The sequence below is a fragment of the Hippopotamus amphibius genome, chromosome 2 (assembly GCF_030028045.1).
Source record: "Hippopotamus amphibius kiboko isolate mHipAmp2 chromosome 2, mHipAmp2.hap2, whole genome shotgun sequence".
Lineage (NCBI taxonomy): Eukaryota > Metazoa > Chordata > Mammalia > Artiodactyla > Hippopotamidae > Hippopotamus > Hippopotamus amphibius.
The window spans coordinates 96,444,507-96,458,337 of record NC_080187.1 but is presented as its reverse complement, the minus strand read 5'-3'; the positions used below and the strand labels follow the sequence as shown (position 1 = coordinate 96,458,337).

The window sequence follows — 13,831 nt, the reverse complement described above, 5'->3', positions numbered from 1 at the left end:
AATGGCATGAAACTACCAATATCAGATTTTAGTATGCCCTAACTAAAAAAGTCTGAGCTTTGAACTCTGATTCATATTACTGGATTTTTATGACATTAAAATTAATATTATTTCGTTAAAAACTTTAAAAAGACAAACTATCTCATGCTTTAAAAAGAATGTTCATTAGATTACATTCGAAAAATTTCCACTTTCATAAAAACAAAAATTGCATTAAAATATACAATGTACAACCTCACACACCTGTTTGGAATACAAGTTCTTTCCCTCCTACACCCGCTGCCTCCAGGTTAATAAATGCACGAACCAAGCTGGCCCAAGGGTGCTGGGTAATAAAACCATGACTGGCCTGAATGAGAAGGAAAGAAAACAGATACTGGTTAAACCATCCTATATTATTAAAGTCTTTATTTTGCTTTTTTTTTTTTTTAAAGTCAGGACATCTTATGTTGATGAGAGGAAAAATAAAAAAAACAATCATTTTTTTCAAAGGCAGTATCTAAAGACATCTGTTTCTCTCTCTCTGCCTAATGGTCACGTGCAGTTTGCTCAGTAGAAAGTCACTCATCATAGAAGGCAGCCTGACTTCCGTGAGTGGAGCCAAACAACATCTTTAGTAAGTGTGAGCCTGTGCAAAAGAATGTGCAAAACAGAAGAGGAGGCACTACCCTACAGCTGGGCATTCATGCCGTGTGCCTGCCTCAAGACATCTCTGAAACTCTAGAAAGCCTGAGGCTAGTAATTATACCATCACAGAGCGCTTTTATTAATAAAATGCTGACAAGATGATCTGTTCTAAGGTGAGTTTTCAATATTAAACAGGTGTACCAAGGGAGGGAATACGGGGATATGTGTATAAAAACAGACGATTGAACTTGGTGTACCCCCAAAAAAATAATAAAAAAAAAAAAATAAAAAAATAAACAGGTGTACCTAAGTGGCTGCAGATTTTTTAAAGTACTGCCTAGTACAGTATTTCTTTTGCACGTCATTTTATGACACGACCCAAATGAATAATCAAAATGCACGTGTTGGCTGTTACTATTACTATTCTCTTATCATCATCACTCAAGCCGAGACCTTAAAACGGCAAAATCTCACTTGCAAGACATTCTCCTCAGCACCATTAAAGAGAAATATGACAGCATGATGTAGGGCTTCTGAAGATGTTGACAAGACACGAAGGACTTCCAGCATCACTGAACAGCTAACTGCATCATCGCTGGCACCTTTAAATCAGAAAAACAGATTTGCTTCTCAGATTTTAAAACCTTTACAATACAAACCATTATGGCAAGAAATGGAGTTTTCTCATCAAGGAAGCACCACAATAGCTGCAAGTAGCATAGCTCTGTCATCATCCGGTGATAATTACACCCACCAGCAGTAAACTCCAGAAGGACAGGAATCTATGGTTTGCTTGCTGATTTACTCTTATCACCTAGAACTGTGACTGGCCCCACAATAGTTGCTCAATTAGTATCTGTTGAATAATCAACCAGAGGCGACCTAAAGCAATATTGAAAACTGGCATTCTCATCACCCAAAGCAACTTCTAAAATTCTTTATCCTTATTCCACATCCTCTGTAGTATCCTCACTTCTAGTGTTCACAGTTTCTATGTCATCTCCAAATGCCACCCACTCCCTTCCTGCTAGTTTTCCTGCCAAAATCATAAAAGCTGCAGATCACTCCACATTTACAGAGGGGTCAGTCTGGATTGTGTAGCATTTTTTAAAGCTTCTCCAAAGGGGTCCTGTGATGAAAAAGTACAAAGAAGACACCTAATCTAATAAGATACAGGAAAGGAGACTAATGACCTAAGTAGTATCCTTGGTTCCAGCACTGATAAAGCAGAGGACCTCATCAAATCACTTAACCTCTTAATTCAGAAACTGTATCTATTAATTAAAGGTGATTACAAAGATGACTTTAGTGCCAAGACTTTTTTTTCAAAGTACCATAAGAGGTCATTAAAGGAACTGACTGGATATTTGATGATATTAAGGAATTACTTTTGTTTTTCAGTGAGGTAATTCATGGTATTATGAGCATGCCAAAAAGGAAAAAAGTCCTTATCTTTCAACAATACAGCCCAAAATACTTACAGAGGAACTGATATAGCTGAGATTTCCTTTAAAACAGTCAAAGTCGGGGGTGGAGGGGGTGAGTAGAGAAGAAACAAGATTGAATTGTTGAAGCTGGGTGACAGGTACACTCAGGCTCATTAAACAATTCTCTTGTTGTATATATTTGAAATTTTCCATAATAAAAAGTTTAAAGAATAATCAAAGTAAATACGCACAATAATAACCCAGGCAACAGCACTTCTGGGTTTACACAGTGGGAGGCAGGGAGTTACAGAGATTAGTGTGGGTTTTAGAGGAAGAAAGACTTCCCTGTAAATTCTAGCTCTGCCCCTTTACTATTTCCTGCACTAGAGAGCAGGTTAATGGTATCTACTTCACAGATGTGTTATGAGGATTACGAGGTAAAGCACACTGCCTAGCATGTGGTAGGCATTCAATGTTAGCTTTTCCTTCTTCTCTCTGCAGCCTTAAGGAAGGCTCTGAAGCCAGCTAAAATGCTTGTTTTGGCGCTGTTAAATTCCAGAACCCATTCCTACTTGAAAAGAAACGACTTACTAGCCACACTTGTCTCCCTAGTTGATTACTGGACTATATTTTAATAAAAGTGAAACAAAGTAATGATTACTTAATTACTACCAAGCAGGAAGTATATGTAGCTATCACTAAAGAGTGCCACCTTTAAAAAGCCAAAGGAAACAAATGGTTTTTAACTTTGAGACTGTTACTTTAAAATAAAAAGCAGTAAAATTTTTCTTTATTCAAAGGAAGAGAAATTAAAATTGAAAGATATATATCTCTATAGGGTTGATTAAAAGTTAAATTGTCCTTTTATCTTCCTTTATTTTAATGGCTCTGGTGTCTGAGAACAAACCTAGAGAAGGATCCGGTATCTTTAAGAAAGTGAAGGGGGGGGGGAGTCGAGGGAGGGAGGGAAAACGGGGATATGTGTATAAAAACAGATGATTGAACTTGGTGTACCCCACCCAAAAAGTAATAAATAAATAAATAAAATAAAAAAAAAACAAAACAGAAAGTGAAGGAAAGTTGGAGGAGAGTATCTATAAGGGCTGGATGCCTAGCCAACATCCCTCTCCATTTAGAATCAACCCTGAAACTGAAGTCGGCCTCAGAATAACCACCTGGAACCATGCAACAACCCCAAGAAGATGGTGAAGTCCTTTCTGTGGGTAACATTACTCCTAATTGGTATCAGTTCCTAAGTTCCAGATACCTTGCTGAGAAGTACTCTTAAAAAATAACCACGCTTCAATTTGTTCACCCACTAAAAAAAATTAGGTGAATGTTTTTAAAACTATTTTTAACAATTTATTAATGACAAATTTCCCTGAGATTGTTGGCATAGGTATCCTTACAAAATTTTAGTTAAAAACGGATTCCAGTAACCCACAAAATGCCATCCTTTCATTACTGGACTCCATATATGTGATTTCTAACATTTGGTACTGTTTATTTCTGATACCTGTATACACATCTTTGTTATATAATGCCCTTAAAAAACCTGGTGTTAATTTGTCCCTTCCTAGAATTTAAGCATCAAAATAGTGGGCATAGGGTGGTGCTTATTTTATTACTACTCTGAAATGGACATAAAAGACCACTAAGTTCCCCACAAAGGTATTTCTGACTTTATAAAAGAGATGAGTGTATACTGGTTTTTGAAAAAGCATGTTACATTCTAAATGCAACGGCAAGATTTCTAATTAAAGATGTCCTAGTACAAATAATTTTATCAAGCACATAAATTTTATTTTACACTTTGTATAACTCTAGATGTTCGCATTGGGTCTGGTTTAAGTTTAAGCAATCCGGAAGTACTTAATATTAAATAACTACTAATAGCAAAGAAAGGATTTTTCGTGCCAGTTGCTATTCTACTATTTTACTTGTATTTAATCCTCATTTAATCCTCTAAGCAATGCCATTAGAAAAGTACTATTATATCTCCATTTTTCAGATCAGAAACTGAGGGAAGAGGTTAAGTAGTTTCTAAAGGGAACATTAGCTACATCCTAATACTCTCCCTCCTTCCAAATACAGCTAAAAGAACTGACTAGCCAGGAAACCCAGGTCCTGGCCCTGTCTCAGAGTAGTGGTGATCATCTTAGTGTATGCCTATGTGAAATGAGGGGATTGAACCAGATGCCATCTCATTGTAAAATGCTACTATTTTCTGTTCTTCCCTATTTATAATCTCTAGCTACTGAAAACCTTTTTTCAGAGGATTTTTACTTTAAAAAATTGAAGTTCAATTTAGGAGATATTCATTCAACAAATACTTATTGTGTCAGGCACTGTCCTAAACATCAAGTACTCTATTTTGCCAAAGTATTTTCACAGCAAGATTCATGGATTAATGAGGTGCTCTAACAGTATGGCATCCCCAATGGACCAAAATTCTCACTTTACAGGTGGACAGAAACTGCTAGGAGAGTGAGCCTCCAAACCACAAGTCCACTGAAGGCCAGGACTGTTTCTTTATCCTGTATCTCCAAAACCTAGCACAACACCTAGGTGAGTAAACACTTGAAGTGGCAGAACCTAACTCCAGGATTCAAGAATACACACTGGTAACACTGATAAGGCTATTTCGGTCTGCCAGAAACACTCGATGCCTTGTTGCTGGGCTGCTGGCATTAATGTTTAAAAATCAAGTAAATAGGACTTCGCTGGTGGCACAGTGGTTAAGAATCTGCCTGCCAATGCAGGGGACATGGGTTCGAGCCCTGGTCCGGGAAGATCCCACATGCCACTAAGCAGAGCAACTAAGCCCGTGTGCCACAACTGCTGAGCCTGAGTGCCACAACTGCTGAGCCTGAGTGCCACAACTACTGAAGCCTGCACGCCTAGAGCCTGTGCTCCACAACAGGAGAAGCCACCGCAATGAGAAGCCCGCACACTGCAACAAAGAGCAGCCCCCGCTCACCACAACTTAGAGAAAGCCCATGCACAGCAACAGACTCAATGCAGCCAATAAATAGTTTTAAAAAAAATAAAAATTAAGTAAATAAAGCACTTGAGAGAATACTGAAAGGTAGATCTTAAACTAAATGATACTATTCTAATTATCCTGCCTTCCATCGCAATGAAAAAGAGCTTTGTCTAAGAAAATGGTGCCCCACAACTGCTCAAGCAGAACAAACTTTCTGGACTGTGAGGATCTCAAAATGACTGAAAAACAGGCACATACCTGGTGAGTTCGCCACTGAGTCAAAATGACAGTTAGCCAGGATGGCATGCTGGGCTCCATCTCTGGGTTCCAGCTTTACCACAACGTTGGTGATGTTGTCATAGTAGCTTGTAAACCCTCCCAAGAAGTCAATGCTAAAGGAGCCTGTGGGCCGTTGCACATCTACTGAAATCTTGTGAAGGCTGTTGCTTTGAACTTCAATCAGTTTAATCTGTTCCAAAAGGTAACGCACTGTCAGAATTTCATTTTCTGGACTTCCTGTAGTCCTGGGGCCAATGGATGTTATGTGTTCAAGATAATCCCTAGAAGCAACCAAAAGAATCATGATGACAAGGCATGCTAGGCTTAAAACTAACAGCACAGAGCAACTTTTCCTCCGCATGTTCCCTCCCAAAAAACAAGTTCTTTGACTTCTCACATAAAAAAGGTTGCCTTTAGTACTTCAGGTAACGTGAAAATCACCTGCAAAATTCTATCATTTTATTTTGCCTTCCATGAGTTCATCCCTTCAGTTTTCTCCACCTACTCCACTCCCAATTTCTTCCAACCCCTGTAACAAATCAATACAAAGACCAGGGATTTTGCTCAAAATGTGTAACTGCTGATGGCTAGACAGAAGAGAATACAACTTCACTGTGTCACACTGTGGAAGGTTACCGACTCTGGGTTACTGATTCTAAGCAGCAGAAACCAATGAGCAAAGACATTTAAGTCAAGGGGTTAATAAACTTAAAAAAACTTTTGACTTTGAAGAATGGACTCAGCCCTCCCAGTGTGCACACAAGGCCGAGTAACTTCAATTCAGTCCAAAACTTACTCTACCCATAAAACAAACAAAAGTTTTTTTGTCTTTTCACTGCATTCCAAGTGGGGAAAAAAAGGGGGTGGGGAGGTCTGTTTCAGAGAGCCTTTAAGAAAATAAGCTTCCAGCACTTTGTACTTAAAAGTTTTCTAAAATACAATGGCTGTTAAAAACTCTGCTAGCTTATGATTTTCTGAGCTCTGACACACTAAGATTACAATACCTTTGACTTAATTTACGTTTCCTAGCATACTTAGGAGTCTCTTGTTTTTAATTTAAAAAAAAAACAAAAACAGAAAGCCAAACCTTACACACCAAGGACCCAAGGACAAGCTCCAGGAATCTGAGAACGTCTGAAATGGTAAAATTTTGAACTTGCAGTCTTCCAGGGAGAGCCTCATAGCTCTCAGCTTTGAGACCTGTAACCTACTCCCCCCCTCTCCGCCCCGCAAAAAAACTGAAACCACTGCATTATCCCCTTCCAACCCCTCCCCGAAAAACCGAACTGGGACCACAAATCTCACAGCCTTTCCTTTCATTTGTAAAGTAGGAGGGCTAGCAAAAAGTGGAAGTTGCTCCGGAAGATGGGCGACGACTTAATAACCAACCATCTTCAGCTGAGGCAAAAAAGGGGCAGAAAAGCCGGTGCAAACCGCCCTGGCCGCGCGCACCTGCACTACGAGCTGCACCGAGGGCCTCGCGAGCCCTATGTCCCGAAAATTGGGGGTCCGGGGGGGGAGAGGCGCGCAAGGCCACCCCACCCCACGTGCAGCCGGGCGGCGGCGGGTGCACACAGGTGGCTGTGCCCCGGGGCGAAAAGGGACGCGCGGGCCGGGCGGGAGCAGCGGTACCTGGCTCGGCGCGCGTCGAACTCTCCGCGGCGGCCACCAGCGGCCCCGCGCAGCACCAGCTGCTGCAGCGAGAGCTGCACGAGGGCCCGCAGCGCGAGCAGGTAGAGCGCCAGCCCCAGCGCCGCGCGCGCCTCGGACAGCCCGCTCCCCGAACCCCGGCTCGCGCCGCCGCTCCGCTTCCGCGTCCCCGCGCTGCCGCCGCCGCCGCCGCCGCCGCCGCACGCGTCCGCCAGGGGCTCCTGCGCCAGGGCGTCGCTCTCCAGTTGCGGCTTGGCCCCCGGGCCGTCCCGGCGCTCCCCTCCGACGCGGTGCCGCCTCACGGCCCCCGACTCGGAACCCCACTCCATGGCCACGAGTGTCAGCCGCCTATCCAACCGCCCCGGCCCGCGACAGCCCCGGGAGCCGCCGCGGCGGCCGCAGCGCCTCCTAGTGAGCGGACGGAAACTGCAGAGGGCCAAACTTCTTCTGATTGGCCGCTCCTTCCGCACCGCGACCCAGGTTCTTTGGGCAGATTGTCTATGGGCTGCGCGGCAGGGCCAGCACCCGGCTGGGCATGATTGGTGTACTTTCTTTTGCAGGGCTTTCCTGCCTGGGGACAGATATTAATAAATGGAAAAACAACCATCAACCTAGAAGCGTGAGAAAAGAGAGATTGCTTTTAAAAGAATGCACGAGGTTCATCATTTATGTATCATGAAGAAGGCAATGGCCCAGCTTTCGCAAGGAACATTAGAACAGGCTCTGGAAAAAGTAGGCTCCTGCCTCTTCATATTAGAAACAGGACTGCGCAAAGGAGGCCTGCTTCCACATACTGTGATCTAATCACAGGTCTTCATAACCATGTGAGGTATAACCACTGTCTCCATTTAACCGACTAAGAAAAATAATAGCTGTTTTTTTCTTTTTGAATACCTGCCGTGGGCCAAGCACTATTCTAAATGCTTTAATACACCATCTCATTTTTTTTTTTTTTTTTTTTTTTGCTTTTTAAGAACTTTTATTGAGATACAGTTAACAAACAATAAACTGCATATATTTAGAGCGTACAATTTGGTATCCAAATCTCCCAATTCATTCCCCCCCCAACCCTCCCCCTTTCCCCACTTGGTGTCCATATGTTTGTTCTCTACATCTGTGTCTCTATTTCTGCCTTGCAAACCGGTTGATGTGTACCGTTTTTCTATAGTCCACATATGTGTTAATATACAATATTTGTTTTTCTCTTTGACTCATTTCACTCTGTATGACAGTCTCTAGGTCCATTCATATCTCTACAAATGTCCCAGTTTGTCTACTAACTTTGGGTTTTGTTTGCTCTTCTTTCTCTAGTTTCTTTAGGTGTAAGTTTAGATTATTTGGGATTTTTCTTGTTTCATGAGGTAGGATTGTATTGCTATAAACTTCCCTCTTAGAACTGCCTTTGCTGCATCCCATAGGTTTTGGATCATTGTGTTTTCTTTGTCACTTGTCTCTAGGTATTTTTTGATTTCCTCTTTGATTTCTTCAGTGATCTCTTGGTTATTTAGTAGCATATTGTTTAGCCTCCATGTGTTTGTGTTTTTTCCAGTTTTTTTCCAGTAATTGATTTCTAATCTCATAGCATTGTGGTCAGAAAAGATACTTGATATGATTCCAATTTTCTTGAATTTACCAACACTTGATTTATGACCCAAAATGAGATCTATCCTGAAGAATGTTCCATGCACACTTGAGAAGAATGTGTAATCTGCTGTTTTTGGATGCAATGTCCTCTAGATATCTATAAAATCAGGCTGATTTATTGTGTCATTTAAAGCTTGTGTTTCCTTATTAATTTTCTGTCTGGATGATCTGTCCATTGGTGTAAGTGGGGTGTTAAAGTCCCCCACTATGATTGTGTTCCTGTCGATTTCCTCTTTCATAGTTGTTAGCATTTGCCCTATGTATTGACGTGCTCCTATATTGGGTGCATATATATTTATAATGGTTATCTCTTCTTCTTGGATTGATCCTCTGATCTTTATGTAGTGTCCTTTCTTGTCTCTTGTAACATTTTTTATTTTAAAGTCTATTTTATCTGATATGAGTATTGCTACTCCAGCTTTCTTTTGATTTCCATTTGCATGGAATATCTTTTTCCATCCCCTCACTTTCAGTCTGTATGTGTCCCTAAGTCTGAAGTGGGTCTCTTGTAGGCAGCATATACATGGGTCTTGTTTTTGTATCCATTCAGCCAGTCTGTGTTTTTTGGTTGATGCATTTAGTCTATTTACATTCAAGGTAATTATTGAGATGTATGTTCCTATTACCATTTTCTTAATTGTTTTGCTTTTGTAGGTCCTTTTCTTCTCTTATGTTTCCCACTTAGAGAAGTTCCTTTAGCATTTGTTGTAGGGCTGGTTTGGTGGTGCTGAATTCTCTTAGCTGTTGCTTGTCTGTAAAGCTTGTGATTTCTCCATCGAATTTGAATGAGATCCTTGCTGGGTAGAGTATTCTTGGTTGTAGGTTCTTCCCTTTCATCACTTTAAATATATCATGCCACTCTCTTCTGGCTTGCAGAGTTTCTGCTGAGAAATCAGCTGTTAACCTTATGGGAGTTCCCTTGTGTGTTATTTGTCGTTTTTCCCTTGTTGCTTTTTTTTTTTTTTAATTTTATTTATTTATTTATCCCTTGTTGCTTTTAATAACTTTTCTCTGTCTTTAGTTTTTGTCAATTTGACTACTATATGCCTTGGCATGTTTCTCCTTGGGTTTATCCTGCCTGGGACTCTCTGTGCTCCCTGGACTTGGGTAGCTATTTCCTTTCCCATGTTAGGGAAGTTTTCAACTATAATCTCTTCCAGTATTTTCTCGGATCCTTTCTCTCTCTCTTCTCCTTCTGGGACCTCTATAATGCGAATGTTGGTGCATTTAACATTGTCCCAGAGGTCTCTTAGGCTGTCTTCAGTTCTTTTCATTCTTTTTTCTTTATTCTTTATGGTGCATCAGTGATGATCACCATTCTGTCTTCCAGGTCACTTATTCGTCCTTCTGCCTTAGTTAATCTGCTATTGGTTCCTTCTAGTGTAATTTTCACTTCAGTTGTGTTGCATATCTCTGTTTGTTTGCTCTTTAATTCTTCTAGGTCTTTGGTAAACTTTTCGATCTTTGCATCCAGTCTTTTTTCAAAGTCCTGGATCATCTTCACCATCATTATTCTGAATTCTTTTTCTGGAAGGGTGCCTATCTCCTCTTCATTTAGTTGTTTCTCTGGGGTTTTATCCTGTCCCTTCATCTGGTACAAAGTCCTCTGCTTTTTCATTTTCTCTATCTTTCTGTGGCTGTGGTTTTCAGTTCCACAAGACAAAATACTGCTGATACTGCTTGATACTGCTGTCTGCCCTCTTGTGGAGGAAGCTGTCTAGGAGGCTCGCGGGTGCTTCCTGATAGGAGAGACTGATGGTGGGTAGGGCTCGGTGGGCTTGTCTGCCAATGGGTGGGGCTGTGTTCCCACCCTGGTGGTCCTTTGGCCTGAGGCCACCTGGCACTGGAGTCCACAGGCCCTTTGGTGGAGCTAATGGCAGGCTCTGGGAGGGCTCAGGCCAATGAGCACTTCCCAGAACCCCTGCCACCGGTGCCCCCATCTCCTCGGTGAGCCACAGCTGCCCCCCCACCTCCACAGGCAACCCCCCAACACCAGCAGTTAGGTCTGGTTCAGTCGCCTATGGGGTCACTGCTCCTTCCCCCTGGGTCCTGGTGAGCACACTTTTTTGTGTGCCCTCCAAGAGTGGAGTCTCTGTTTCCCCCAGTCCTGTGGAGGTCCTGCAATCAAATTCCACTGGCTTTCAAAGTCTGATTCTCTGGGGATTCCTCCTCCCATTGCTGGACCCCCAGGTTAGGAAGCCTAATGTGGGGCTCTGAACCCTCACTTTAATGGGTGGACTTCTGTGGTATAACTGTTCTCTAGCTTGTGAGTCACCCACCCAGCATTTATGGGATTTGATTTTAACTCAATTGTGCCCCTCCTACCATCTCATTGCAGCTTCTCCTTTGTCTCTGGATGTGGGGTGTCCTGTTTTGGTGAGCTCCAGTGTCTTTCTGTCGATGATTGTTCAGCAGTTAGTTGTAGTTCTGGTGCTCTTGCAAGAGGGAGTGAGCGCATGTCCTCCTACTCCGCCATCTTGATCCTATCCTCAGTTGATTCTTATAAGAGAATTCCCACTTAATAGCTGAAGAACAGGTAACAGATGAAGAACTTAAATCTAATTCAGTGGGATCCCAAAACAGTATATTGAATATGGCACTCTGGAAAGGAAGGTTCAGAAAAGATATTCCTCCCTCCATGTCGCCCTGGGTGGGAAGAGGCAGGGCCTTGGTTTTAGTGTAGATCCTAGTGAACATCTAGTCTTCTTCCTGCCTGCTGATGCAATGAGCCTCTCTGCCTCAAAGCTCTGTGTCTCCAGCATGGAGTTGCTGCAGTACCCTGTCTATTGACCTAGAGACAACTGGGAAGGTGCACCACCCCACCGGTCTGCCCATGCCTACTGCTCAGGAGACCAGAGCACTCCTTATTCCCAACTCTCCAGCCCCCACTGACCTCTTTCAAAGGCCTTCCTGCTCACCATCTTCCCTTCTACAACAGGATCTTCTGACACACTGCGCTGTCCGGAATGTTCTTCCCTCCCGCTATGGCCCAGTTTTAACTCCTATCTGTCCTTCAAGTCTCAGCTTAAGTGGAACGTCCTCAAGCAAGAATCTCCTAATCTAATGAAGCCAGTTTGCCCTAATTGTAGGATCTCATAGCACCTTGTATGCCTGTAATTATTTAACGTCCTCCTTATTAGGCTATAAGCTTCATGAAGGCAGGAATCATGTCTGGTTTTGCTCACCATTTTTTATTTCCTTCTTTTAGTACGACAGGTAGTAGGTAATCAATAAATATTTCTTGACTGTGTGAATAAATGAAATCATAACAGTTTTATGGCAGCAGCATAATTTTAGCTCGGTAAGATCCTTTTTAGCCTGTAAGATCTATGAGACCAAAGACAATGTCTAACTTATTTATTCATTGCTATGTCCTCAGTGCTTAGATCTATGCCTAGCCCATGGTCATCACTCAATACATATTTGTTAAATGAGCAAATGAATATGTATTGTCTTTTATAAGAACCAGCTGTCTTACTGTCTTGTCTTTTTCCAAAAACTCAGCACCTCCACCATCTTTGGAAGGTAAAACCTCGGAAATGACTCTGTCCACTGCAGCATAACAAGATGTGGAGATCTCTAGTTCCTATGGGTAGGGCACAAATGTCTCATGGTCTTTTAAACTTTACTTATTTTATGCTGTGACTTGCTGGGCTGGGTGGGTGTCAGAAAACCTAGGGATACGTTACTCTTCTCAGGAGTTGTATTACTGGTTAAGTCATTTGGGCTCTCTTTTTCTGAACAGATAATGTATGTTAAGCAACTCTAACAATATTCCATGGGAGGCAGTGTACCATAGTAGAAAAAAGCCTGATCGTTGGAGTCAGACAGATCCCAGTTCCTGAATCATGTACCTTTAATACACATGACATTGTGCAAGAAAAAGTTTCAGTGTAAATGTCCTTCTCTATGATAATGGAGATAATGCCTGCCTTAAAGAACTTCCATGAGGATTAATCAGCTAATCCATGTGAAAGATCCTCACACATAAATCTCATTAAATTCTATTTTCCAGAATTTTCCTTCTTATACATTCCTTTGCAGAATGGGCTAAAAGCCAGTTTCCTCTCATGATAATCATAGAGTCCGAGGTGGTGGAAGTTGAGCTATGATAGTTGGGGTCTTGGAAGGCAGTCTTTCTCTAGACTTGTGTAAGCTGTGCTATTCTCATTTGAATATTTTTAAGCTGCTAGTTGTTGCCTGTCTACTCTGTATCACATGCTGATCAAGGTGGGGAAACATATAGATGAACAAATGCTTCTGCCTTCGCAGAGCTTACATTCCAGTGGGGCGACAATAAATGAAAATGTGTGTGTGGATGTGTGTGTGTGTATTTCTTTGTGAATAAAATGTTAGATAAACTGTTATGGAGAAAAATAAGATAGGGAATTGAGAATGACCGAGTCTGCTCTTTTAAGTAGGGTGATCAAAGAAGATCTCTCTGAGGAGATGACCATTGAGGTGACCTGCATGAAGTGAGGAATAGGGCCATAAAAACCTGAGGCTTATGCTGATTCAGGGACAAATCACAGGTAGCCAGGCTAAAAGATAAATATAAGAAAACAAATCTTAATAAGGACATTAGAAGCTGCACATTACAGGAGATAGACTTCGGAGTCAGTTCAGCTAAGTCACTAATCAAACAACCAAGAGAACAAATGACAACATCAACTCTTCAGGAGTGGGAGAAATCAATATCCAGAGTTGCTACAATATATTATCTAAAAATGTCCAGTTTCCAACAATATCATAAAGGTGGTAAAGGGATCTGTTAAAAGAGCAAAGGAGCCAACTTGAAGGGGATCCCTCTCTAGAATAATTTGAACATCAAAATTATAACAGATTACAAGCCATTGACTAAAATAGAATTATATGTGTCCATGAACATATTAAGCCACTCTTTATGGTAAAATACCAAGTATTAAATGTGACGGAAATGGAAAATCACCGTTTGGCAATCATAGCGGTGGGTATTTTAGGTGAGAATCAAAGGATACCAAGACTGATCAGTGGAATAGAATAGAAAAAGGATATTGCCATAATCTAAGGATATCTTCCCATAAAATTCCACTTATTACAAAGGGAAAAGTATGTTTTTGTGTGTGGAAAAACCTGGCAGAAATGTCAGCCATCATGTTTACATGTATCCTGGTACATCACCAGTGGTGATGAGGTGTCAACCATGTGTCCGTTTTGATGAGCTGCACTGAGAAGAGCA

At 41.7% G+C, this 13,831-nt stretch overlaps 1 protein-coding gene across 2 annotated transcripts in view; it reads right to left on the bottom strand.

Moving 5' to 3' along the window:
• ERMP1 (endoplasmic reticulum metallopeptidase 1) overlaps nt 1-7,373 on the bottom strand; it is a 43,058-nt gene extending 35,685 nt beyond the window's left edge. For both annotated transcript variants that reach the window (XM_057722235.1, XM_057722236.1), the window contains exons 1-4: nt 6,952-7,373; nt 5,299-5,600; nt 1,102-1,229; nt 244-349 (exon numbers count right to left, since the gene is read on the bottom strand). In XM_057722235.1, the coding sequence (XP_057578218.1) occupies nt 244-349; nt 1,102-1,229; nt 5,299-5,600; nt 6,952-7,298 (883 nt within the window). In that variant the 5' untranslated portion in view covers nt 7,299-7,373. The remainder of the gene's footprint in view (nt 1-243; nt 350-1,101; nt 1,230-5,298; nt 5,601-6,951) is intronic.
• Nucleotides 7,374-13,831: the final 6,458 nt, after the last annotated feature.